Raw genomic sequence first — 27,934 nt, forward strand, 5'->3', positions numbered from 1 at the left:
TACAGCAATGCTACCCTATGGTAGCAGGCACACACACGTAAAACCACACGGAACGTGTGTCCGTGTGCGTTTGTACGTGTGTGCGATTTTCAAAGCGCTGACATGTCAGTGTTTTCTCCGGCAGCACGGGTGTTACACGGCCCGCACCCGTACCACACGGGTGTAGTGTGGATGCGGTCCCGTGTGACACGCGCCGGAGTAAACACACATGTCAGGGAAAAAAATAAAAAACATTAACTCACCTTCTCCTGCCCTCCTGTCTCTGCCGCTGCTGCCTCTTGCTGCCGACCGCCGCTCATTATTCTCATTGAATATTCACTTCACTGCCTGGCAGCAGCAGCAGCGGGGAGACGGGAGGGCTGGAGACCGAGGATCAGCACCACGGACAGCAGCGCGGACAGCAGGAAGGACCAGGTGAGTATAATAATTACCGGTTCTACGTGTGCTATCGCGGATAGCACACGTAGAACACACGTGTCACGCACGTACCAGAGACACGTACTTACCTGCACGCAACACGCAGGGAAAATACGTGTCTCTCGGCACGTGCGTGAAATTCACGTGAGTGTGGCAGAGGCCTTAAAGTGACCCGAACCTGAGCCCACCATGCAGCATTCACTGTCCCTCGCCCTGATCCCACCATGCAGCATTCACTGCCCCCCGCCCTGAACCCACCATGCAACATTCACTGCCCCCCGCCCTGAGCCCACCATGCAACATTCACTGCCCCCCGCCCTGAGCCCACCATGCAACATTCACTGCCCCCCGCCCTGAGCCCACCATGCAGCATTCACTGCCCCCCGCCCTGATCCCACCATGCAGCATTCACTGCCCCTGAGTGGCCCTGTTCCTCAGTGTCTCCTCCTGTCACTGCCCCGAGTGGCCCTGTTCCTCAGTGTCTCCTCCTGTCACTGCCCCCTGAGTGGCCCTGTTCCTCAGTGTCTCCTCCTGTCACTGCCCCCTGAGTGGCCCTGTTCCTCAGTGTCTCCTCCCGTCACTGCCCCCGAGTGCACTTGTTCCTTAGTATCTCCTCCTGTCACTGCCCCCGAGTGCACTTGTTCCTTAGTATCTCCTCCTGTCACTGCTTTACCTCCGTCCTCTCCCTGTTTATCTGGACAGCGGTGCGGTGCAGGGACCTCAGCTGCTCTTTGGTTACACTCAGCTCCGCGGCAGCCATCTTGTCGGATGAGGCGACGTCCCTCTTCAGTTCCCTCAACTCTTGGTCCAGTCCGGAGAGTCTGTGCCGAGCGCGGGAATCTTGTACATCCCGCTACAAAACACAGCATCGTATCAGCACACGCCGAAGGGGGCGCTCCGCCGCACCGCACACATGCTGAAGGGGGTGCTCCACTGCACCGTACACATGCCGAAGGGGGCGCTCCTCGGCACACATACAAGACTGAGGAGGCGCGGGGGGGTATGGGCAGATTATTAAGGGTATTCAGAGTGCGGGGGGGGGGGGTATGGGCAGATTTCAGAGTGCGGGGGGAGTATGGGCAGGATTTCAGAGTGCGGGGGGGGTATGGGCAGGATTTCAGAGTGTTGGGGGTATGGGCAGGATTTCAGAGTGTCGGGGGTATGGGCAGGATTTCAGGGTGAGGTCCCAGATTTCGGGGTGAGGGAGTATGGGCAGGATTTCAGGGTGCGGGGGGGGGTGTATTGGCAGGATTTCGGGGTGCAGGAGGGTATGGGCAGCATTTCGGGGTTCACCAGCTGGCAGTGAATACCGCACCTCGGCCTCCAGCTGGTGCAGCTCGGCCAGCAGCCTCTCCCGCTCTTCTTCAGCCTTCAGCAGCTGCTGGTCAGCCAGGCCTTGTATCTCCTCCATGGTGCGGAGCTTCTGGTTCAGCCGTTGGACCTGGTTTTCCAGCTGTCGCTCCGCTGCCTCGTGCTGTCGCTCCGCTGCCTCGTGCTGTCGCTCCGCTGCCTCGTGCTGTCGCTCCGCTACCTCGTGCTGTCGCTCCGCTGCCTCGTGCTGTCGCTCCGCTACCTCGTGCTGTCGCTGCTCCATCTGGATCTATGGAGAAGAGAGATCTAAGTCTTCCTCCATTCCTGTGCACAATGCGTCTCACCAGTTTCCACATCTCTACATGACATACTGCTGGATACTGGTATTATGCACAGCCGAGGTTTTGTTACATTTGCATCCAGTCTCCCCTGTGACATAATGCACTGACACATTGTAACGTGTTAGACATTATTGCACAGCAGTTTGTGGCTGGCAGCAGAGCAGTGGTGAGAAGCTGCGTGCGGACTCCGTCTCTGTGCTCACCCTGGCGTCTGCCGCCTTGGTACACGCCTTCTTATAGTCCTCGGGGCCTGGTGGGCACGCTCCTGGAGGGCAGAGACCTCCTTTTGCAGCCTCTGGTGCCGCTCCTCTGCCTCCTTCTTCTCCTCTTCTGATTTCCGCAGGATCTGACCGATCTGTCTCTGCAGCTCCAGAAGATTCTGCCCCAGGACATCAGATGGACCCAAACATCTGCCAAAAACCAAATGTAGAAATTACACGGGTCCCACGTGTGCCATACACATCCAGTGTCCATTGTAGCATCGGCACCCATTGTGTAACATGAGGGCGCTGTTGTGTCTGCACATATACGGCTCCTCCACGTCTGGAGGAAACATTGTAATGAAATGTCCAATAATCCAGGGCCTCTTCAGCCCGGGACAGGAGAGGCGAGGGCCGGTGCCCCCAGCCCGGGACAGGAGAGGCGAGGGCCGGCGCCCCCAGCCCAGAACAGAACAGGAGAGGCGAGGTCTGGCGCCCCCAGTCCAGGAAAGACGAGGGCCGGCTCCCCCAGCCCAGAACAGGAGAGGCGAGGTCTGGCGCCACCAGTCCAGGAAAGGCGAGGGCCGGCAACCCCAGCCTGGGACAGAAGAGACGAGGGTCGGCGAGCCCAGTCCGGGACAGGAGAGCCGAGGGCCAGTTTATGGGGCTGACTGGTAGCTCTGGGGTTATGGTGTTTCTTTACCGCTTGCCACCAACTGTGGATATTACAGTCTGCTCAGCGCTGAGTGCGGCCATGTCTGGTGGAGAATATTTCCACAACTGCTGTGCGATTATAAGGAGTGCAGATAACATGGACGCACCGCAGCTCCCCCACTCCAGTCTGCAGCTTTCGCATCAGTTCAGACACTCGGGCGCTGATCTGTTCTGGATGCACCAGGTTGTCGACAGCATCACGGAGCTGAGACTGCAGATTCTCCACCTGAGACCCCAACAAAGCGTTCTCATCCTGAGGAAAGAGGAGACGTCCAACATATGAGACAGCACGCAACACGTGATCATCAATGTAAGAGGAAAGACAAGACACAGATCACGGGGTACTATGCCCTCCACTCTGAGGTTCTCCATAGCTTCCTGTATTATACTCCAGAGCTGCACTCACTGTTCTGCTGGTGCAGTCACTGTGTACATACATTACATTACTGAACCTGAATTACAGAGTAAATGTGACTTCCAATAAGACGACAGATGTGATTATCTATTTTCTCTGGGGTCAGACATGAGGACCCCCCACCCCGGACTCCAGAGCTGCTTGTTTGGCTCCGCAGTGGTTTACCTGCAGCTGCAGAACTTGGGCCAGCAGCATCTTGTTGTCCTTGTCCTGCTCCTGTAACCGGTGGGCTTCGGAGCGGGCGCTCTCCAGCTCAGCTTGCCATGCAGAGTTAGGTGTGCCCTCCAGATCCCGAAGCCCGGACCCCCAAGCACAGCAACTCAGCAGAGATGCTACAGACCAGCACTGCAATGTGACTGATCGCAGAGAGAACGCTGATAAAATGGCCGCCGGAGCGAAGGGAGGGGGCGGGACTTGCTTGAGGAGCGGGATCTGGAGGGCCATAGAGACCTACAGGGGAGGGGACACACACTGCAGTGGGGAGTGTCCCTCCCCTGTGCCGAACGGCCGCCGGTCGGAGCCGAGCCTGTCTCTCTGCATGAGTGACATGCAAGGGCAGTGAAACCGAAACTAGGCCTCCGGCCGAGCCGGGGCCTAAATTTGAGCGGCGCGCAGGCACCATCGGCGCGGTTCTCAGGCGACAGTTAGAGAACCCGCCGGAAATGTCAAAACACACAATAAGCACACTCTCCCACAACAATAATGTACAGGGACCCCGAAAAGTAAACGTCTCAGGTACTTAGCTTGCTGAGACGCAGGGCCAAGTCCCTGGGGATGAGTGCTCCAGTCCAGCAGGGTCCTGAAGGGCTGCGGATGGAGACCGGTCTCCTGCCAAGCATGGAGACCGTGCTGGCTCCCACTTCAAGCCAGAGCCCAGGAGGGATGGTGAAGGAGCACAGCATGTAAGGCTCCAGCCTAGGAATCAACCTTACAACACCGCCGACACAGTGGGGTGAGAAGGGACATGCCGGGAGTCCAGACATGGACCCGCTTTTCTTCAAACTCTTTCCAAAAATCAAAGAAATCAGATGAGAATGCATGTGTGGATGTATGCCTCCTGAACACAAAGCGATAAACTGGCTAGATCTGGTTCTCCAGGGGGTGTATAAGCTCAGAGGGAGGAGCTACACTTTTAAGTGTAGTACTTTGTGTGTCCTCCGGAGGCAGAAGCTAAACACCCATGGTCTGGGTCTCCCATAGGAACGATAAAGAAAGTAATAATACGTCAGGAGCGCGGTAGTCAGAGGGTCACAGCACAGACGGCACATACAGCACAATACCACAGCACAGACCACAATACTAAACTCACTGATGCCATAGATGACAATGGCCAACATGCAGGGGCACTACTGGGGGTTATAGTTCTCCCCACAGTGCCCGGCAGATCAGCCATCATGTGACCTGTAGTGGTATTGTACCTCACACACGGCATGCAGCCCTCCTCTCACAGAATGCCACGTCTAAGGGGGAGAGGACGTGGTCAGACATGGAGGATACATGCAGAGTTACAGCACATCATGCAGCGCGACACAGGGGACGTGCCGAGATACCTGCACACGAGAGGCCCACCGGACGCTGCAAGGAAGAAAGAAGGAGTCAAGACGCCGCCACCTCTGATCACAGTCCTATCACTGATCAGAAATCACCCCCGTTCTGTCAGCAGCTGCTGCGCAGACCCCTGTGTCTCCATGGTTACAGGCCACACAATCTCTGCATAGAAGACTGCGGGAGTGGACTCTTCCAGTAGGAGAGGGGTATGTGGGCCTGGTAGGCTGGCACAGAGGCGGTAGATGAAGAGCCTTCAGTAGGCAGAGAACGGCTCATACACGGCTCATGTACACTGCGCTCTGCCTCCACTACTGCTGAAGCAGAAGGATCAGGATGAGCAGAGCGGGCTAAATATCATGGGGATGTCTAGTGCTGGGGCTGTCAGCCGCTCCGCACAGCTCCTACAGCAGCCGAGGCAATGCTCATCAGGCACAGCCGACGTTGAGCAACGTCTGCCTTCAGTGAGCACACCAGGAAATATTGAGTGTCCCAAGGATCAGCGCCCCCATCCTGCTGCCCCGAGGTCAGCGCCCCCATCCTGCTGCCCCGGGCTCAGCGCCCCCATCCTGCTGCCCCAAGGATCAGCGCCCCCATCCTGCTGCCCCAAGGATCAGTGCCCCCATCCTGCTGCACTGTGGTCAGTGCCCCCATCCTGCTGTCCCAAGGACCAGCGCCCCCATCCTGCTGTCCCAAGGACCAGCGCCCCCATCCTGCTGTCCCAAGGATCAGCGCCCCCATCCTGCTGTCCCAAGGATCAGCGCCCCCATCCTGCTGTCCCAAGGATCAGCGCCCCCATCCTGCTGTCCCAAGGATCAGTGCCCCCATCCTGCTGCACTGTGGTCAGTGCCCCCATCCTGCTGTCCCAAGGATCAGTGCCCCCATCCTGCTGCGCCGGGGGTCAGTGCTACAGGCCACAGCAAGGAGAAGACACCGGTGTTACCTAGCCGATGCCCCAGGGTCAGCGCTACAGGCCACAGCGAGGAGCACACGCTGGCGTAACCCCACCGACACCCCAGAGTTAGCACTACAGGCCACAGCGAGGAGCAGAGACCGGTGTAACCCAACCGATGTAACCGCCACACCTGGACTGATCCCCATGTGCACTGGTCAAACAGTGAAACCTGTGGAGCACAGCACAACAGGACGGCTCCACACCTCACTCATCATAGCAGCCTCGTCCACAGGCACCGACCCCTCCAGCTCCTGCACAGGGGGAAGAGAGCTGAAGACGTCTGTGGGGCCATGTCCCAGATGTCAGGGACGCGAGCGACCATGATCTCAGAGACATGCCTAAATACACCCAGAGAAACAGCAAGTTTGCCCCACAGCCAGAGGAGGGTCCACGCGGAGGGGACAGAATAGAAGGGTCCAGTGTGAGAGAACACAAGGGTCCAGAAATAGGGGGAGAGAATAGAAGGGTCCAGAGAGAGGGGGCTGAGAATAGAAGGGTCCAGATGAAGGGGCAAGATTAGAAGGGCTCTAAAAAAAGAAGGGGGCAAGAATAGAAGGGTCCAGAGGGAGCAGGCAAAAATAGAAGGGTCCAGAGGGAGGGGACGCCTAGGAGTCCTGAAGAAGGTGGGGGGAACAGAAGTCTGTATGCACCACACTAACAGAGGATGCTGCACCGTGGGGCCGTGCACCCTCTTGCCATTGTGCTCCTCAATTTGTCGTACATGGGCTTTATACAAGGCGCCTGCTATGTGGAGATTACTTGCAGATAATTAGGAGGACCAGTCGTCTTCTGCAGACGTCGCACACAGGCCTGCAGGGTCCGGTGGGGACTTACAAGCTCGTTCCTGGTGGCCATCTGGCGCCCCAGCTCCTGGTAGATCTTCTTCTGCTGCTTCACCTCCTGCTGCAGAGACTTGTTAAGCTGGTCCTGGCTGTGGAGCTCACTGGCCATATTCGTCTTCTGAGTCTGCAGCTCCTCGATCTCCTTCATCTTCTTCTCCAGGTCTGTCTCCAGCTTCTCCACCTCCTCTACAAGAACAGTTCAGTATCAAATCCTCCCACAGATATCAGACCACTAATGACCCAGAGTATGAGGTGACAACCCTGAACCTAGAGGGGTCCACAAACCCCGGGAACATCAGTGCCACCCCTGCTGCACTGGTTCAGCCCCGCACACCTAGACCTCCTCTTGAGAAGACACAAGTGCTTGGGCCGTTCAGAATCAGGAAAGCATGGCTGGCTTTTTCCAAAGCCACTTTCACCCCTGTCCATGCTCTGTGTGCAGGATTGCAGCTTTTCTCCATTGGAGTCACTAGGGATGAGATGCAATACCACACAAGCCCTGAGAACAGGAGTGGCGCTGCCTTTAACTATAGGCTGCCACATTGTTGTAGTGTGTCCATCATTAAGGCTTCCACAGTGCAGCAGTGTGATGCGACATACCGGATGCACCGATGACGTGGGATGGACGCGGGTCCGGCACTCACCTAAGTTGAACCGGTTGTGCGCCTCCTGCCTCTCCTGGATCGTGATCACCTGTCCATCCAGGGAGCTCAGAGAGCGCAGGTGGAAGATGACGTAGAGCCGGTAATGGGGGAGGTTGGTCACCGGGTTATTAGCCAAGACCAAGGAAGTCAAGTCCTTCAATGCCTTGAGGCGGGAGATATCCTGCAGCTACAGATGGAGAGGCTCAGCCGCAGGGAGCAGTCACCGGACATCCAGGCAGGGGCGGCAGGACTACTTACAGAGGAGATGGCATTCTGCTTCATAATCAGGCTCCGCAGAGCCTTCATCTTCTTCCCCAGCCAGGCCGGGATGTGCTCGATCTCATTACAGGACAGGTTCAGCTTCTGGAGATTCTGCATGTGCGCCACACCATCAATCTTCCTGCAAAACGAAGGTGAGAAGGAGGGACTGGAAATGGGACGGTACGAGGGTCTCGCACTAACGCACACATCTCTGCAGGCTCGAGCAGTGAGACCGCAACTCTGCTGACTTAATTGAGAGAAACACAGACAGGAGATGAGGAGGCCAACTCTGCAGAGCAGTGGGGACACGTGAGATGCTGCCATCACATCACCTGTACATACATAGAACGTGACCCTGCAGATGCAGCTCTGGGGGTGAGCAGAGCATTAACTTACATCTCTGCAGCCCCCAATGTGAGGACTACAGGGACGGGAACCGTTAGCTTGTACCCGTCAGGTACTCTGCTTTATAAAACACTGGCACACTACCAACAGTCCTGTCTATGGCTGGCTGTGAGGATGACCGCACCGCCGACAATCCTGTATGTGGCCAGGGGGACAAGGATGACTATACCGCCGACAATCCAATCCTGCATGTGGCCGGGGCAGGGGGACGAGGATGACCGTACCGCCAGTAATCCTGTATGTGACCGGGGGGTGGGGGGGGGATGACCATACCGCTGACAATCCTGTATGTGGCCGGGGGGGGGGGGCGAGGATCACCGTACTGCCGACAATCCTGTTTGTGGTCGGCTGTAATCAGGGGCGAGGATAGCCGTACCGCCGACAATCCTGTATGTGGCCGGGGAGGGGCGAGGATCACCGTACTGCCGACAATCCTGTATGTCAGGGGTGGGGAACCTTGTGCCGAGGGCCATTTGGATATTTGTAACATCACTCGGGGGCCGCACAAAATTATTAACTGAATTTTTTTTTTATAACTTAAGTTTATTAACTTTTCATAACAAACAGGGAATAACAGTCATGTGCTATAAATCTAAGAGCTGCAGTAGCTCATACACAAATATAATTGCCAACATCAGACAGTAGTTGAATAAAGAATAATGGATAACGTAATACAAAACAAGACATTGACACACAAGGGTTGGGGGATAAAATTATTAACATAAACATTAGCAACTATATTTAGTCAAACATTTAAATAACTCCCACTTAATGTGATGGCTGGAACGTCTTGTCTTTGGTGAGCCGTGCGATGTTAGGAGGTATTGATGATGTTGCTACTCGCAACTGGTTTTCCAAGTTTGTATCGGTCAGTCTTGAGCGGAGTCGACTCTTGGCATGCATGGCTTCCAGTGATAGTAGTTCTTCTCGTGTGCCAAACTCTGCAGTGATCCCACGAATAAAAATGGCCAGTTGGGCAGTATTTGTTATGTCCGTTGTCTCATCACAAGCCAGAGAGAAAAATTGGAAATCTCCTACTGAATCCTTGAGTGATTTTTCAATGTCTTGTGCTAAATCAGTAATCCGATCTGATACGGTTCTTCGAGACAAACTAACATTCTGAAATAATTTCACTTTTTCTGGTGCTAACAAGTCTGCAGCAGCCACCATGCACTCTTTCACAAATTCTCCCTCTACATGAGGTCTCAGCTTCTTCGCAATTAGCTCGCTCACTACATAGCTTGTCTAAATAACGTTGCTTCTGTCACACCGAGGCCTATTAAATGCAGACTGCTGCAATTCCAAACTCCGCCGAAGTGCGTTGATTTTATCCAGACGCATTTGGCCTTCCAATTCATTGAGTTTTGCATGTTTTGAGCTGTAATGACGCTCCAGATTGGCTTTTTTCATTACTGCTAATGTTTCACTACAAACCATGCACACAGGTTTGCCTTTGACTTCAACAAAAAAATAATCATTTGTCCATTTATCCTTGAAAAGCTCGACATTCTGCATCAACTTTTCTTTTCTTTGCAGTGGCCATTTCTATGATGTCACCCTAACAAACATATTTGAAAAATCAAAAGTAACACATCAGCACATAGGATGGTACAAGGAGCCTGAGGTATATAGCAGATAGGATGGTACACGGGGCCTGAGGTATACAGCACATAGGATGGTACACGGGGCCTGAGGTATACAGCACATAGGATGGTACACGGGGCCTGAGGTATATAGCAGATAGGATGGTACAAGGAGCCTGAGGTATATAGCACATAGGATGGTACAAGGAGCCTGAGGTATAGAGCACATAGGATGGTACAAGGAGCCTGAGGTATATAGCAGATAGGATGGTACACGGGGCCTGAGGTATACAGCACATAGGATGGTACACGGGGCCTGAGGTATACAGCACATAGGATGGTACAAGGAGCCTGAGGTATAGAGCACATAGGATGGTACAAGGAGCCTGAGGTATAGAGCACATAGGATGGTACAAGGAGCCTGAGGTATAGAGCACATAGGATGGTACAAGGAGCCTGAGGTATACAGCACATAGGATGGTACAAGGAGCCTGAGGTATATAGCAGATAGGATGGTACAAGGAGCCTGAGGTATATAGCACATAGGATGGTACAAGGAGCCTGAGGTATACAGCACATAGGATGGTACAAGGAGCCTGAGGTATACAGCACATAGGATGGTACACGGGGCCTGAGGTATATAGCAGATAGGATGGTACAAGGAGCCTGAGGTATATAGCACATAGGATGGTACAAGGAGCCTGAGGTATACAGCACATAGGATGGTACAAGGAGCCTGAGGTATAGAGCACATAGGATGGTACAAGGAGCCTGAGGTATAGAGCACATAGGATGGTACACGGGGCCTGAGGTATAGAGCACATAGGATGGTACAAGGAGCCTGAGGTATAGAGCACATAGGATGGTACAAGGAGCCTGAGGTATAGAGCACATAGGATGGTACAAGGAGCCTGAGGTATACAGCACATAGGATGGTACACGGGGCCTGAGGTATAGAGCACATAGGATGGTACAAGGAGCCTGAGGTATAGAGCACATAGGATGGTACAAGGAGCCTGAGGTATAGAGCACATAGGATGGTACAAGGAGCCTGAGGTATAGAGCACATAGGATGGTACACGGGGCCTGAGGTATACAGCACATAGGATGGTACAAGGAGCCTGAGGTATAGAGCACATAGGATGGTACAAGGAGCCTGAGGTATAGAGCACATAGGATGGTACAAGGAGCCTGAGGTATACAGCACATAGGATGGTACAAGGAGCCTGAGGTATAGAGCACATCAGCACATAGAGTGGGATACGGAACCCTATGCGCTGATGTGCTATATACCTCAGGCCCCGTGTACCACCCTGTGTGCTATATACTTCAGGCCCCAATTATTTGCTATATACCTGAGGCTCTGTGTACCATCCTATGTGTTATATACGTCAGGCTCCGTATCCTACTGTATGTGCTGTATACCCCAGACTCCGTATCCCACTGTATGTGCTGTATACCCCAGACTCCGTATCCTACTGTATGTGCTGTATACCCCAGACTCCGTATCCCACTGTATGTGCTGTATACCTCAGGCTCTGTGTACCACCCTCTGTGCTATATACCTCAGGCTCCGTGTACAATCCTGAGCCTGAGGTATATAGCACAGAGGGTGGTACACAGAGCCTGAGGTATATAGCAAATAATTGGGGCCTGAAGTATATAGCACACAGGGTGGTACATGGGGCCTGAGGTATATAGCACATCAGCGCATAGGGTGGGATATGGAGCCTGAGGCTCCGTATCCCACTCTATGTGCTGATGTGCTATATACCTCAGGCCCCGTGTACCACCCTGTATGCTATATACCTCAGGCCCCGTGTACCACCCTGTGTGCTATATACCTCAGGCTCCGTGTACCACCCTGTGTGCTATATACCTCAGGCTCCGTGTACTTCCGTGTACTAGGGTGGTACACGGAGCCTGAGGTATTTAACACATAGGGTGGGAAACAGAGCCTGAGCAAAAACGAGATGTATCCAGCAACACCTCCAAAGATAAATATATAGATACAAATTAATATGTTCATATTTGATTTTAAAAAGTACAGATTTTATCTCCCCCTCGGATATGTTGCTGCATACACCTCCTTTCCTGACAACTTTCCTCATCTCTGCACCGATGGGTATCTTTATCATTACACCAAACCGAGACACTGACCTAGGAAGTGGAAGCTCAGTGCCTGCGTCGGAGATCACGCACTGCAATGGCTGACAAGATCAGAGGAGCGCAGTGCATGCATAAGCTCCTCCCCTGAACACCCTGACGACGCTGGCACAAGCTGCGTAGGACATCCGGGGACCAAGCGCCCGTCGGGCATCGCGCGCACCGCATAATTAAAGGGACCGCGGTATAACAAAACAAACAAAATAAAAAAAAAAAAAAACTTGGCAAAGCTTCAGGGGGCCGGATCAAATGATGCCGCGGGCCGGACGTTCCCCACCCCTGCTGTATGTGGTCGGCTGTAATCAGGGGCGAGGATAGCCGTACCGCCGACAATTCTGTATGTGACCGGGGGGAAGGGGGGGGGGAGGGCGAGGATCACCGTACTGCTGACAATTCTGTATGTGACTGGGGGGCGAGGATCACCGTACCACTGACAATCCTCTATGTGACCGGGGAGGTGAGGATGACCGTACCGCTGACAATCCTGTATGTGGCCGGGGGGCAAGGATGGCCATACCGCTGACAATTCTGTCTGTGGCCGGGGGGCAAGGATACCCGTACCGCCGACAATTCTGTCTGTGGTTGGCTGTGATCAGGGGCGAGGATAGCCGTACCGCCGACAGTCCTGTATGTGGCCAGCTGTGAGGATGGCCGTACCGCCGACAGTCCTGTATGTGGCCGGCTGTGATGGCGGGGTGAGGAGGGCCGTACCACTGACAATCCTGTGCGTGGAAGGCTGTGATTGGGGGCAAGGAGGGCTATACACTGACAGTCCTGTCTATGGCCGGCTGTGGCCAGGGGTGAATGTGTCCTGCCCTCACCTGATCCGGTTGTCTGCCAGGTTCAGCTCTCTCAGCCTCGTCTGCCGCTCCAGCTTCTCGATCCTCTGGATGAGATTATGGCTGAGGTTCAGCACTTCCAGCCGCTCACATTTCTCTAGGTTCTCTATAAACTGTGCAGCAGAAGGGCGCAACGACTCACCGAACCAGAGAGTGACCAAAGGGAGCTCTGTGAAGCACGCTACAGCTTCCCCGAAGGACTGGAGACAACAAAACAAGGAACTTAAGGGAACCTGAGACAAATAGACAAATGTCGGATGTGTAAAGTTCAAGGTGGGACACCTGTTTTTGATTTAGGCTGGAGAAGCCGCAGTGGAAAAAGTTCAAGAAATCTGAGGCGGAGGAAAGGAAAGAGAACTTTTCTTTTTTTTTTTTTTTTTTTTCCTTCTCTCTCTTTCTTTGTAGGTGGGACACTCCTTTATATTGGTTAAACGCTATAAGTATAAGGTTGACTGAGCTTGGAAAATGATCAGAAAAAAGTGAAGTCTGAGTATTATGGTATAGTTGGGGAGGGGAGGGGAGGGAGATTGTCACAAACCACCGGGGGGGTCACTCAGAAATCCCCCGCGCTGGCTACCAGTACGTCACAATCGGGGGGTAACAAGTGGGGGTCACCCCTCCTTTATACCTCCCGACCGACAGACCGAGCACGTGACGCGCTCTCTAGCGCCCCTCTTATAGTCAGGCCAATTATGGAATTGCCCGACCATAAGCAAGGAGGCCGCTATACTACTTATGCCGATTATTGAAGGGTCCCCGGTGAGAGTAAGGTATATATTCCCCCGACCTCCGCGGGCGGAATATATAAAATCTCCCCGAATCTCACTGGCCTCCCCACAATAATCCTTGGCACAATTCGCTGCCACCAACCGATTTACGGTAACTATTCGCCGAACACACAGACGTGGGATTCAAGATCGAGATAACAGAACAGCCCAAGATTAATTATATAATTTAATCAGCCTAAAGCACACTAGAAACTACAATATATACAATAGGGAATCTACAGAATATACATATGTCAGAGTACAGTTACAGATAAAGCATGGTTTTCAAACAGGTATGCAATTCAATCAGTTACCTTGTGCGTCTGGCCACAGGGGGGCGCTGTAGACCAGGTTTCCAGGAACTCCCACAGATGTTTCCTACACGTGCCCCCAGCGAAAGAACGCTGGAAAATGGCCGAAGTAGGGTTATCAACCTGGGCAGATCCAGGTCCCCTCCTACCTTAGTGACCTCACAGGGAAGCACTGCCACTCCCCCTGCATGGATCAGAATTATCCAGCAAAGGGGATATTGGCCATAACTTTGCCTGGGAGCGTCGTAGGCGGACGCCAATGCTCTCATTGTGACAGTTATGAATTTAGCTACAGAACGAGGGGACTCATGACCTGTCTGCCAGTTCCCCATTGGCTGATATCACGCCTGGGGCATTTCCCAATGTCCTGCTCCCATAAAAAGGGTGTGCCAGCATCGCCCGCATGCGGAGACACCATTTTTATGGTTGCCATATTTATCGGAAATATGGCTTGCGAGATATGAACCATTTTTTACTGGAGTCGTTCTGTCTGGCTATTTCCATAGCCTTGCTAATGAGATACAACTCTTGTTACAGGGTGACGGCAGGGAGTCATCCTGTGTCCATTGTTCCCACACCACCTCATTTCCATATCACAGGACATGGCCATGGAGGTGTAACACCTTCACAGATGCTGGACATTGAGAACAAGAAGGGAGGGGGCACTGCCAGGGAGTGATGAGAGCGATTATGACTGGAGTCATAATTCATCTTCATATCCCGGGATTTGCCTCACACCTCCCCCCTTTTGAGGGCGCTAGGGGGCAGCACACTCCGGTGTTCCCCCGTGCGCCCGTCCGCGACCTCTCCTTGTCGGGACAGCCCGTCTGCGTTACCGTGGTCACGGCCCCTTTTGTGGCGAATGGTGAAGTTGTATTGCTGGAGCGCAAGGCTCCATCGCAACAATCGCCCATTCGTCCCAGAGACGGTGTGCAACCAGCTGAGGGGATTGTGGTCCGTCTCCACGATGAAGTGGCGCCCGTATAGATAGGGTTGCAGACGCTGCAGGGCCCACACTATGGCCAGGCACTCCTTCTCCATCGTGGAATAGGCAACTTCCCTTGGTAACAGCTTCCTGCTCAGGTACAAGACTGGGTGCTCTTGGCTCGCAGAGTCCACCTGGCTGAGCACCGCACCGAGGCCGAAGTCACTGGCGTCGGTCTGTACTACAAACGGCCGCGTGAAGTCGGCTGCCTGTAGCACGGGCGGGCTGGACAGGGCGTCCTTTAGGGCCTGGAAGGCTGTCTCGCAGTCCATTGTCCAATCGACTGCAGAGGGCAGCTTCTTCTTGGTGAGGTCCGTCAAGGGCTTTGCCAGGCTACTATAGCGTGGAACAAACCTCCTATAGTACCCGGCGGTCCCCAAGAAGGACATCACCTGCTTCTTGGTCCTGGGGGTGGGCCAGGATGCGATGGCTTCCACTTTCTCAGGCTCGGGCTTCAGTGTTCTCCCACCTACCCGGTGACCGAGGTACTGGACCTCGCTCATGGCCAGCTGACACTTTCCCGGCTTGATGGTCAAACCTGCCCGGTGGATCCGCCTGAGCACCTGTGCTAGATGCTCTAGGTGGTCCTCCCAGGTGGGACTGAAGACGGCAATGTCATCCAGGTACGCGGCCGCGTACCCTTCAAGTCCCTTGAGCAGGGTGTTGACCATCCGCTGGAAAGTGGCAGGGGCATTCCTCATCCCGAATGGCATCACCGTGGACTCGTACAGTCCAAATGGGGTAATAAAGGCAGAGCGTTCCCTGGCCTTGCGAGTCAGGGGGATCTGCCAATATCCCCGGCTCAGATCCATGATGGTCAGGTACTGAGCCCCGGCCAACTGATCGAGCAGGTCATCGATGCGTGGCATTGGGTACGCATCGGCGACCGTGACCGCATTGAGCCCCCTGTAGTCCACGCAGAACCGAGTGGTTCGGTCCTTCTTAGGGACGAGGACTACAGGCGAGGCCCAAGCGCTGTTGGATGCCTGGATCACCCCCAGCTTCAGCATCTCGTCAATCTCCTGGCGCATGTGTTGCTGCACCTCCAGGGAGACCCGATATGCTGAACGCCGGATCGGGGGATGATCCCCAGTGTCCACGTGATGGACAGCCAAGTCAGTCCTTCCGGGCTGGTTGGTAAACAACCCCCGGAAGGGGTGTAGGGTGGCCCACAGCTGGGACCGTTGGTCCTCCAAGAGCTGGTGGCCAACCTCCACATCCTCAATGGATCCGCCTGCCCTAACCTGGGCTAGCATATCCAAGAGGGTTTCCGCTTCTCCCTCCTCGGGCAGGTTGCACACGGGGAGCACACATGCCTCCCGCTCCTGATGTGCCTTCATCATGTTCACATGGAAGGGCTTCCGCCTTCCACGGGCAGGGTCCAGGGTGACCAGGTACGTCACAGGGTTGAGCTGCTGGTACACGAGGTATGGGCCTTCCCAGGCTGCCTGAAGCTTGTCCTGTGGTACGGGGACCAGTACCCACACCTCTTGACCCACTTGGTAGGTCCTCTCACAAGCGTTCTGGTCGTACCAACGCTTCTGATCGGCCTGGGCTTGAGCCATATTGTCGTGTACCAGTTGCGTCAAGGCCTGCATTTTGTCCCGGAAGCGCATGACATACTCGATAACCGACACTCCAGGGGTGGCCAAATCCCCTTCCCAAGCCTCTTTCACCAGAGCCAGGGGGCCCCGCACACGTCGCCCGTACAGGAGCTCAAACGGTGAGAATCCTGTTGAGGCCTGGGGAACCTCCCGGTAAGCAAATAACAGGTGTGGGAGATACCGCTCCCAGTCACGCCCATGGGAGTCGACCAACATCTTAAGCATCTGCTTCAAGGTGCCATTGAACCGCTCGCACAGGCCATTAGTCTGTGGATGGTACGGGCTGGCCACCAGATGTCGCACCTGGACTTGCTTACAGAGGGCCTCCATCAGCTGGGACATGAATTGGGTCCCCCGGTCAGTGAGCATTTCCTGGGGAAAACCCACTCGGGAGAAAATCTCCAGCAATGCGGTGGCCACCTTGTCAGCCCGAATGGACGACAAGGCCACTGCTTCTGGGTACCGGGTGGCATAGTCCACTACCGTTAGTATGAAGCGTTTCCCGGAGCTGCTGGGGATGGCCAGCGGGCCGACCAGATCCACAGCCACCCTCCTGAAAGGCTCATCGATGATTGGCAGAGATACCAGTGGGGCTTTGGGGTGTGGCCCCGCCTTCCCCACTCTCTGACAGGTTTCACACGAACGGCAGTAGGCAACCACATCGGCCCCCATTTTTGGCCAGTAGAAATGCTGGTTTAACCTGGCCTTGGTCTTAGCGATCCCTAGGTGTCCGGCCATCGGAATCTCATGTGCGATCCGCAACAACTCCGTCCGGAACGGATAGGGTACCACCAACTGTCGGTCCCTGGGCCACGCCTCCGGTGAACCCTGCTGGACCGTGGCCCGGTACAGCCGTCCTTGGTCCCAGACCACTCGCTCCGGGTCCGAGTCCGAGGGAGGCTGTGCCGCCTGCTCCTTAAGAGCTTTCAGGCTGTCGTCAGCTTCTAACGCTGCCTGAAACCCCTGACTAGATGTGGCCAGAATCGACGAGACTGTCACATCTTCGGTCAGTACCCCGGGACCTGTGTCCTGGCCTCCACCTGACTCGGCTGCCACTTGGTCAGAAGGGGAAGAGCTATCGGACCTCCGGGAGGCCCCTTGGCTTCCAGCACTCCCACTGCGGGTGACAGCGGCCACAGCCGCTGCGACCGTGGGTCGTGCCTGCTCCTCCTCCGTTCCTGACCAAGTCGCCGGTTCAGGCAGACCTACCTGGCTTCCTGACACCCCGGTTGTGGGGGAACCATGCACCGAGATCTTACCTGGGAGCACTTCCGCTCCTGGACCGGCCCCAATCTCACCTGCCTGTTCCCCCCCTGCAGCAACAGAACCCCGCTGTGAAATCTCTGGGGACCCCACATTTGCTGTGGTAGCCCCCACCCCACACACTGGTCCTCCCCCTGCAGCACCCTGCTCTCTGCTTATCCCTGCAGAGGGCAACAGATCCCAGCTCACAGGCTGATTACTTGTAGAGGCATTGTCACACCTTTCTCTGACCCCCTCCCCTGTCACAGCTGCCGCTGTGTGTGTGTCTATGGTGTCTATGCAAGCAGAAACATCAGAGTTCACTCCCTCCTCCCTTACATCATTCATAGATAACACATTAACATTGTCCGGAGGCATGTCAGTACTGGCTGAAGGTTCAGCCCTTGGTTGGGGCCCAAACTGGGAGGTTATCTGCCCCAAATCTGTCCCAAGTAGCACGTTTGCAGGGATCCGATCAGTTACCCCCACCTCCCTCACCCCTCGCCCTGCGCCCCAGTCCACATAAATGTCAGCAACAGGCAGCGCCGGGTCAGTGCCTCCAATCCCGGAGACAGCGAGGGTTTTTCCAGGGATCAAGTCTTGGGGGGACACCATCTCAGGCCGCACCAGAGTCACCTCCGAGGCGCTGTCTCGCAGTCCTATGGTCACAGACCGGCCGACGGTGACAGGTTGGAAGCTGTCCAGGGACCTACCACCACCCCCACCCACACAATACACCTTGGGCGGCCCTTGGGACGGGGACGGAGCCGGGGCCTTGGGACGCTGAGGGCACATGGCCTTGAAGTGTCCAGGTAGGTTGCACTGGTGGCACCGTCTTGGCTCTGCCACGGGCCTGGAGAGGGGAGTTGAGGGGGACACCCCCTGCAGTCTAGGGGCAGGTGGGGCAGTCGCAGAATTCATCTTACCCCCTCTCCAGGTGCTGCTGGTGGCTGCTCTCCTGGCTTCAGGAGCCCGATTGTTGGTGTAGTCATCGGCCAGGGCAGCTGTAGCCGTGGACCCCTTTGGCTTCTGGTCTCGGATGAACTGGCGGAGATCCTCAGGGCAGTTCCACAAGAGTTGCTCCGTGATGACCAAGTCCAGGATCTCTAGTCCGGTGGAAAGCTGCAGGCCTTGGGTCCAGTGGTCGGCAGCTCGGGCAAGTGCCCGCCGGTGGTCAGCCCAGGAGTCCTTTGGTCCCTTCTGTAGGCTCCGGAACTTCTTGCGGTAGGACTCTGGAGTGAGGTTGTACTGTTGGATCAGGGCCCGCTTGATGGTGTCGTAGCCCTGATCTGCCTCAGCAGGCCAGTCCCCAAGGATATCCAGGGCCTTACCCCTTAAACGGGGGGTCAGGTATTTGGCCCACTGGTCCTTGTCCAGATGGTGCTGCAGGCAAGTCCGTTCAAAAGCAGTCAAGAAAGAGTCCAAGTCTCCATCCTTCTCCAGCACTGGGAAGTCCTCAACACGGACCTTTGGAAGTTTGGTGTCTCGAAGGTCACGTGTGGCTGATGAGGGCCGGAGCTGAGCTAGCTGCAGCTGGTAGTCACGGTCTGCCTGTCGCTCTCGCTCTCGCTCTTCACGCGCTGCCTGCCGCTCTCGCTCCGCAGCCTCACGCTCTGCGTGCCGCTCCGCAGCCTCAGCGTCACGCGCTGCCTGCCGCTCTGCCCTGCGCTCTGCCAGGAGTTCCTTGTAGCCCTTCTGGTCTCCAGCCTGGAGAAGGGCCATAGCCATTTGAAGAAGGCTATCCGAGCCTCCCAGGCTCGGTGGAATGGCACGTGGTGATCTGCGGCACGCTGCAGAGCTAGGCGATTCACTGTCCCTTTCAGAGCGGAGGGCTGGCATCTGGCTCGTTGAGGAACCTTGGGTGAGCTCCTCCTCATCTTGTCCAGCAGTGCCAGGTTGCGCAATGTCCTCGGCAGAACGGTTTTCTGGCGTCGAGCTCCTGGAGGACTCGTGGGCAACCTCCTCATTGCTGTCCACAGCACCGTCCTCCCTCTCTTCGGCTCCTGCCTTAGCATTGGCCAGTTGCATAGCTCTGCTCCTGGTGCCATCAGCCATTCTTGCAGACTTTTGGTCACTGACACAGAACTGACACCTGATGCCTCCACACACCTTACAGTATCTGCACTCTGACACTCTAGTGTTGAGCTAGTCTGAAGACCCCAGCAGCCACAGCTGCTGCAGGCAGTCTTTAGTGTCTGGGAGTATGGGTCTCACACTCACACACACTATTATCTCGATCCCACCGCTATGCCACCAATATGTCACAAACCACCGGGGGGGTCACTCAGAAATCCCCCGCGCTGGCTACCAGTACGTCACAATCGGGGGGTAACAAGTGGGGGTCACCCCTCCTTTATACCTCCCGACCGACAGACCGAGCACGTGACGCGCTCTCTAGCGCCCCTCTTATAGTCAGGCCAATTATGGAATTGCCCGACCATAAGCAAGGAGGCCGCTATACTACTTATGCCGATTATTGAAGGGTCCCCGGTGAGAGTAAGGTATATATTCCCCCGACCTCCGCGGGCGGAATATATAAAATCTCCCCGAATCTCACTGGCCTCCCCACAATAATCCTTGGCACAATTCGCTGCCACCAACCGATTTACGGTAACTATTCGCCGAACACACAGACGTGGGATTCAAGATCGAGATAACAGAACAGCCCAAGATTAATTATATAATTTAATCAGCCTAAAGCACACTAGAAACTACAATATATACAATAGGGAATCTACAGAATATACATATGTCAGAGTACAGTTACAGATAAAGCATGGTTTTCAAACAGGTATGCAATTCAATCAGTTACCTTGTGCGTCTGGCCACAGGGGGGCGCTGTAGACCAGGTTTCCAGGAACTCCCACAGATGTTTCCTACACGTGCCCCCAGCGAAAGAACGCTGGAAAATGGCCGAAGTAGGGTTATCAACCTGGGCAGATCCAGGTCCCCTCCTACCTTAGTGACCTCACAGGGAAGCACTGCCACTCCCCCTGCATGGATCAGAATTATCCAGCAAAGGGGATATTGGCCATAACTTTGCCTGGGAGCGTCGTAGGCGGACGCCAATGCTCTCATTGTGACAGTTATGAATTTAGCTACAGAACGAGGGGACTCATGACCTGTCTGCCAGTTCCCCATTGGCTGATATCACGCCTGGGGCATTTCCCAATGTCCTGCTCCCATAAAAAGGGTGTGCCAGCATCGCCCGCATGCGGAGACACCATTTTTATGGTTGCCATATTTATCGGAAATATGGCTTGCGAGATATGAACCATTTTTTACTGGAGTCGTTCTGTCTGGCTATTTCCATAGCCTTGCTAATGAGATACAACTCTTGTTACAGGGTGACGGCAGGGAGTCATCCTGTGTCCATTGTTCCCACACCACCTCATTTCCATATCACAGGACATGGCCATGGAGGTGTAACACCTTCACAGATGCTGGACATTGAGAACAAGAAGGGAGGGGGCACTGCCAGGGAGTGATGAGAGCGATTATGACTGGAGTCATAATTCATCTTCATATCCCGGGATTTGCCTCACAGAGATGTTTGAAATGTTTGGGGATTTTGGATTCAAGTGAAGTAGCAAAGATTTTACACAGAGTTATTATTATTACTACTACTCTCACTATTGCAAGTGAGCACTATGTTCAATTGTCTAATTGGTTGAATTTTTTTTTTTTCGCAAGAGAGGGCAGCAAAAACATGGTAAACGAAAGGCAGGATTTCCATTTATTACATGTGCTTTATGAGAATAGTCACCTGGAATGTTAAGGGGTTACGTTCCCCCCAAAAAAGAATTAAGATATTACGCCACCTTAATCGCCTCAAACCGGACATTGCGCTCCTTCAGGAAACTCATCTGGAAGGTTCAGACATGCAGAGGATGGGGAAATTATGGGTTGGAGGAGTCTATGGGTCATCTTCAGTTAAAAGGAAAGCAGGGGTTATTACATTAGTAAGTAGGAGATTACAACATCAAGTCCTGGAAACATATGCAGACACGGAAGGTAGGGTTCAGATGATCTCAGTGGAGATACCTGGAGGAATTTATAAAATCTTTAATATTTATGCCCCGAACGAAAACAACAAATCATTCTTTCAACGACTTGAGGCCAAAATTTTAGAACATGCCCATTTTAATCTAATAATTGGGGGGGATTTCAACTCGGTGGTATCTGTGCTAGAGGACAGGAAAAATGCTAAAGGCCCCCCAAATGTACCGCGCGGCCATGATAAAGTTATGCGTCCTCTGTTAAATGCCACGGCCTTATGGGATGCGTGGAGACTACTGCACCCTCAGGATAGGGAATTTACGCACTATTCACATGCTAATAGCTCCTGGTCTCGCATTGACTACTTTCTTGTTTCAGGGAACCTGGTACGTGCGCTCCACTCAGCTACTATCCAGGATTTGGTGATTTCTGACCATGCCCCGGTGGTGCTAGACCTAGCAAACATTTATCCCAGAGGAACGGACTATCTGTGGAGATATCCTTCCTTCCTTAAAGATAACGAAGATTTTTCCTTGAAATTAAAGGAATGGTGGACGGAATTTATGGTACATAATGATCAACATAAAGACACACCTATGTTATTATGGGACACGGCGAAGGCAGTATTACGGGGCAGAACGATAGCACATGTTTCCTATTTGAAGAAAAAGGCTCATCTTAAATTTACTGAAACCTCCCATAAATTGAGGGAAGCATATACTTCTTTTCAAAAGCATCCTGATAGGGACCATAGAGATAGATGGGTAATAGCCCAAAGAGCTTTTAATGAGTGGGCGGAAAAACGGGAACAAATGGCTAGGTCAATGCAAGAAGCTACATTACATCGCTTTGGAAATAAAGCAGGGAAAATACTGGCCAACTTAGCGAAAAATAGGATTATAACTCAGGGACCCATGGAAATAAAAAATCAAAAGGGGGAGATACACAAAAACCCTAAGACAATAATTGAGACTTTAGGCACGTATTATAGAAACCTTTATTCGTCGGAAAAGCGAGACAAATTTCCTGATAATAATCTTTTATCTAAAGTGACACTACCTCGACTCACAGAAGAGCATCGCACTTTTCTGAATGCCAAAATTACGGGGGAAGAAGTATTGGGGACAATCAACTCCATGCATAATTATAAAGCCCCTGGCCCTGACGGATTTACGGGAGAATTCTATAAAACAGTAAAGGAAGAGATCTTACCTACATTACTAGAGCTGTATAATAGCATACTAGACGGTAATGCGTCTTTCCAAAATAATAACCGGGCATATATAAAATTGATCCCTAAACAGGGGAAGGACCCGAAGGAGCCGGGTTCGTATAGGCCCATATCACTTATCAACCTAGATATGAAGATAATGTCAAAGATTATGGCGAATCGTCTAGCTATAATTCTTCCCCAACTGATTTCCCCAGCACAGGCCGGTTTCATTCAGAAAATATCAGGGACACTAAATATTAGAAAAGTTCTTCTTGTCCTGGATAGGGTTAACCTTCGGCCTCTGAAAGGAGAATCTCCCGCTTTGCTTACAATAGATGCCGAGAAAGCCTTTGACAATATTGAGTGGTCATGGCTTTATAGAGTTCTAGATGAAATGCGTTTTTCGGGGTCATTTTATACCTACATTAGAGAAATTTACACAAATCCGAAGGCTCAAGTTTACATTCCAGGATATCTGTCAGCCCCTTTTCCGTTACTGAAAGGAACCAGACAGGGTTGCCCCCTTTCCCCATTACTTTTTAATCTGGCTCTGGAACCATTGGTACGATTGTTATCTACACATAGCACCTTCCAGGGTATTTCTGTAAATAATAGACAAATTCAGTCAGCTTTTTTTGCGGATGACATTTTGCTTTTCCTTTCGAATCCAGCTCAGCAGGTCCCCGAGATTTTACAAATTTTGCGAGAGTTTGGAGCGTACTCAGGCTTCAAGATTAATGCGTCAAAGTGCGAGCTCCTATACCTGGGAGGGACAAATGTTCAAACACGGGAGCAGAACCCTTTTGAAGGAATTACAGTGGCTAAGTCATATATCACATACCTGGGAGTTAAAATAGGTAAGGTTCCGGCAACCCTTTATAGTCTAAACTATCCACCCCTTCTGAGCCAAATAGAGCAAGATCTTAAAAGATGGCACGACCTTCCATTGAACATAATTGGTAGAGTCCACCTAATTAAGATGATGTCGATATCAAAATTAATGTATCATCTTCAAACACTTCCCCTGCTTCTCAAGCATAAAGATATTGTCCAGCTAAATAGAGCTTTTTCACACTTCATTTGGAGGGGGAAACGCCCTCGTATAGGGCTTAAGAAGCTGATGGCATCTAAGGTTCATGGAGGTCTGAGTTTGCCGAACATTCGGGGTTACAATATAGCCTGTTTGACTAGATATATATTGGATTGGATTAAAGGCTCTAGGCATTATTCAGCGTTGGAGCTTGAGAGAGACTATGCACAACCTTGGGATCTGGTGGCATTGCTTCATACTAGGCAGGCTAATCTCCCTGTGAAAATCAAGCACTCTTCCTTATTTAAAGACACGATTGCAGCATGGAAGGCGTTGAGGAAAAACTACAAACTTCCCCATAAAATATCCAAATACTTGCCTATATGGGGGAATCCAGAGTTTGTGCAGGGGACAAGCAATAAGCTGTTTGAAGAGTGGAAGGTGCGGGGTATAAGGACTGTTGCTCATCTCTTGCACACCTCAGAGCCTAGATGGTTGAGTAGAGACGAAATTATAGCGCAGTATGGCCTGGGGACTAACCAAGTAATCCAATATGACCAAGTGAGATATAGTATTATGACTCAGTTGCATGATGTGACCCAGGAGGTAGTATTTAACTCTTTTGATTGTCTGGTAAAGAACTCAATAACTTCATCATCTATCTCTTTTCTTTATGGAGCCATGCGTGATCTATTAATAGGACAGCACCCGGAAGGTTTATTTAAATCTTGGGAAAAACAATTTGAGGACCCGTCTATGGGGGTAAAAATTAGGGGAGGGTGGAATGCTCTTCGTAAATCAATTTTAAATGAGAATTGGCGAGAAACCCAATTTAGAATTATGCACAAGGCAATTTATGGTTTTAATCTCCCTCCATCAGCAACAAAGCCAGACAGGCTTACGTATTGCCCTAAGTGTAAGAGTAGTGGAACTGATCTCCTTCACGGGTTGTGGTCCTGCCCCCATTTGAGTCCATTATGGTCACAGATCAAAAGTTGTATACAAAAGGTGTGGGGTCTTGAAGTTCGGCTCTCACCTGGGTTCGCTATTTTTCACCATTGGGAGGAGGGGAACGATACCAAAGGGAAGATGACTAACCCACCCAGACTTATACATGTGATACTTCTGGCAGCCAAGAGAGCGATACTAAAAAATTGGTTGGAGTCTAGGGTCCCCGCGATTGAAGAGATCTTGGGTCAGCTCATGCATCTTCTTGAAATAGAAGGATTGGATGCAGAAAGGAGGGCGGATAGAATACGACAGCACTTTAACAAATGGAAGAAATTCATACTGGCCTATTGTACTCGGGAGGAGATAGTCAGGATTATGTCACCTTTCAAAGACACAGTCTGGTATCATACTGAAAAATTGAAGGATACATTGGATGGCTTGGAGGTGGGGGAGGAAAGGCCGAAAGCTGACTAAAAGGAGAGGGGGAAATAACCGATTTGAGTGGGACTTCTTTATTATATGTCATTACCATGTTCACAAGGGTTCAATGGGGGGAATGATAAGAATGATGGGTTAAGGGGTCGCTGCTTTCCTTTGCTTTATCTTGCCATGTTATGGTTATTGATTTTAAAAATTGGTATGGAATTTGGGATGATCAAACATGACAATGTAATGTTGAATTTACAATGCTGAATTCGCTTATGCCAATGTTATGTTATTGAAAAATTTGAATAAAAATATAGTTAAAAAAAAAAACAACTGTGCAGCAGACGTACAGTCAGTCCTCATGAGCCGGCACTGCAGCTGCGTACATCAACTCCTCAACAGGTCAAGTATTACAACTCACCTTGAACTTTTTGCCTCCATCTTTAGAAAGAGAAAGATTCAGTGAGCTGACAGACGCCAGGTTCTCCTGCTTAGATAACTTCTGGATGAGTGATTCTGTGATGTAACGCACACCGGGATTATCACCTAAAAATCGGAAGGCGGGTGTGAAGCATCACACTTTACTTACTCTGCTGGGGAATTAGCAGCTCAGACATTTCTACATTGCTGCCGCAGAGGCCACAGGCACACGCATCGCGTCGGGCGCAGAGGCCACAGGCGCACGCATCGTGTAGGACACACGGGCCACAGGCGCACGCATCGTGTAGGGCGCACAGGCCACAGGCGCACGCATCGTGTAGGACACACGGGCCACAGGCGCACGCATCGTGTAGGACACACGGGCCACAGGCGCACGCATCGTGTAGGACACACGGGCCACAGGCGCACGCATCGCGTAGGACACACGGGCCACAGGCGCACGCATCGTGTAGGACACACGGGCCACAGGCGCACGCATCGCGTAGGACACACGGGCCACAGGCGGACGCATCGCGTTGGACACAAGGGCCACAGGCGCACGCATCGCGTTGGACACACGGGCCACAGGCGCACGCATCGCATAGGACACACGGGCCACAGGCGCACGCATCGCGTTGGACACACGGGCCACAGGCGCATGCACCGTGTAGGACACACGGGCCACAGGCGCACGCACCGTGTAGGACACATGGGCCACAGGCGCACGCACTGTGTAGGACACACGGGCCACACACAGGCACTCACACTGTGACTATGTACTAGTTTCCCACCTTCTTGTATTTCATACTCCGAGATGTCACTGTTTTCGGTCGTATCGAGGCTGCGGCTGGAGATCCCGCTCGGCGGTTTTCTGGTGATCAGTGATCTCATTTTTGGATTAGACAGTGCAGATTGTGGACTTCTGGGGCTTTTCTTCATTATATGATGCGTTTCCCCTTTAAACTGAGAATGACAGATATGAGACCATCAATGTCCGAGGTTTCTGTGTCCGCTTCAGCAGCATTAGCTTGGTGCTGTACTGTATATAACACATAGGATACAGCGGTAAGGGGAGATATAAGAGGAGCAGGGACCTGATCATAGGAGCTTACAATCTACACAGCGTCTAGTAGTCAGCAGAGGCCAGAAACACTGCGGTGGCTTCACTTCCTTCCTCTTCTGTACATGTCGTTGGTAGCCGAGTGGAGGCACCCGCCCAACCGTGCCCAACCGTATCCAGCCGGTACAGTCAACGGCAGATACAGGGGAGGGGAGGAAAGACACTTTAGGGGAGGGGAATCTCAATGCACTCATCGGTAACTTGTGGGGGAAATTAGGGGGAAAAGGCTGGCTATAGGCCCGGGCTGAATACAGACATATATATTATCCCGTTATAACACACTCCTCTCCTCTCTTCTCCCCCAACAGTTTCCTCTCCTCCATAGACTCCTCTCTCCCGGAGTCTCGTCAACTCACCTCTCCTTTCTCAGCTCCTCTCTTCTCCCAGAGTCTCCTCACCTCTTCGCTCTTCTCCCAGAGTCTCCTCACCTCTCCTCTCTTCTCCCAGTCTCCTCACCTCTCCTCTCTTCTCCCAGTCTCCTCACCTCTCCTCTCTTCTCCCAGTCTCCTCACCTCTCCTCTCTTCTCCCAGTCTCCTCACCTCTCCTCTCTTCTCCCAGTCTCCTCACCTCTCCTCTCTTCTCCCAGTCTCCTCACCTCTCCTCTCTCGGCTCCTCTCTTCTCCCAGAGTCTCCTCACCTCTCCCAGTCTCCTCACCTCCCCTCACCTCTCCTCTCTCCGCTCCTCCCCCGGAGTCTCCTCACCTTCTGGTTGTTGCTGTTGTCGGGGTTGCCGTCGCCATGGTAACGCTGCGGCTTCTCGGCCTCTTCCCGCCTCAGTCTGGATCTCCCGTGATGCTCCGTGCGCAGTCAGACCGGGAGGGAGAGGTGAGCACAAGTACCACAGTGCCGTCATGTAAGGGCAGAGCGGCCGTCACCTGCAGCTGTGCGCCGCCATCTTACCAGAGGCGCCGAGGCCGCGCCTGCTCGGGGAGGACCCGCCAGACAGCTCCGGAGCCATCACCCGGGCTCGGCCTTATACAGTCACAGCCAATCACTGCTTGGCTTTCACTTTACCACAAACTTCACAGACAGAAGCTGAGCTGGTGAAGTGAGAGCTGAGCGCTAATTGGTTGCTATGTGTGACGTCAGCAGCTTTCCAATCTCCCATAGCGACCGCCCGTCTCTCTGTCCAATCAGAGCTCTGCTTTCACTTTCCCTCAGCGGCTCACCTGGAAAGCTCGGGATCTCCCGGCTCTTCCTCCATCACCCGGTGTGTGACCGGAGCAG

The 27,934-nt window shown here is 52.9% G+C and overlaps 1 protein-coding gene across 1 annotated transcript; it reads right to left on the minus strand.

The window, feature by feature from the left end:
• Nucleotides 1–1,980: 1,980 nt before the first annotated feature.
• LOC142269306 (centriolin-like) lies at nucleotides 1,981–26,687 on the minus strand. The gene is made up of 10 exons (XM_075332402.1): nucleotides 26,378–26,687; nucleotides 25,588–25,712; nucleotides 12,621–12,751; nucleotides 7,643–7,784; nucleotides 7,385–7,571; nucleotides 6,658–6,926; nucleotides 3,564–3,743; nucleotides 3,091–3,236; nucleotides 2,273–2,479; nucleotides 1,981–2,017 (listed from the first exon to the last, which is right to left on the minus strand). The coding sequence occupies exons 1-10, from the start codon at nucleotides 26,523–26,525 to the stop codon at nucleotides 1,987–1,989; spliced, it is 1,566 nt and encodes a 521-aa protein (XP_075188517.1). The 5' UTR covers nucleotides 26,526–26,687; the 3' UTR covers nucleotides 1,981–1,986.
• Between the last annotated feature and the right edge of the window lie 1,247 nt (nucleotides 26,688–27,934).

Source organism: Anomaloglossus baeobatrachus, unplaced genomic scaffold (genome assembly GCF_048569485.1).
Source record: "Anomaloglossus baeobatrachus isolate aAnoBae1 unplaced genomic scaffold, aAnoBae1.hap1 Scaffold_318, whole genome shotgun sequence".
Classification (NCBI taxonomy): domain Eukaryota; kingdom Metazoa; phylum Chordata; class Amphibia; order Anura; family Aromobatidae; genus Anomaloglossus; species Anomaloglossus baeobatrachus.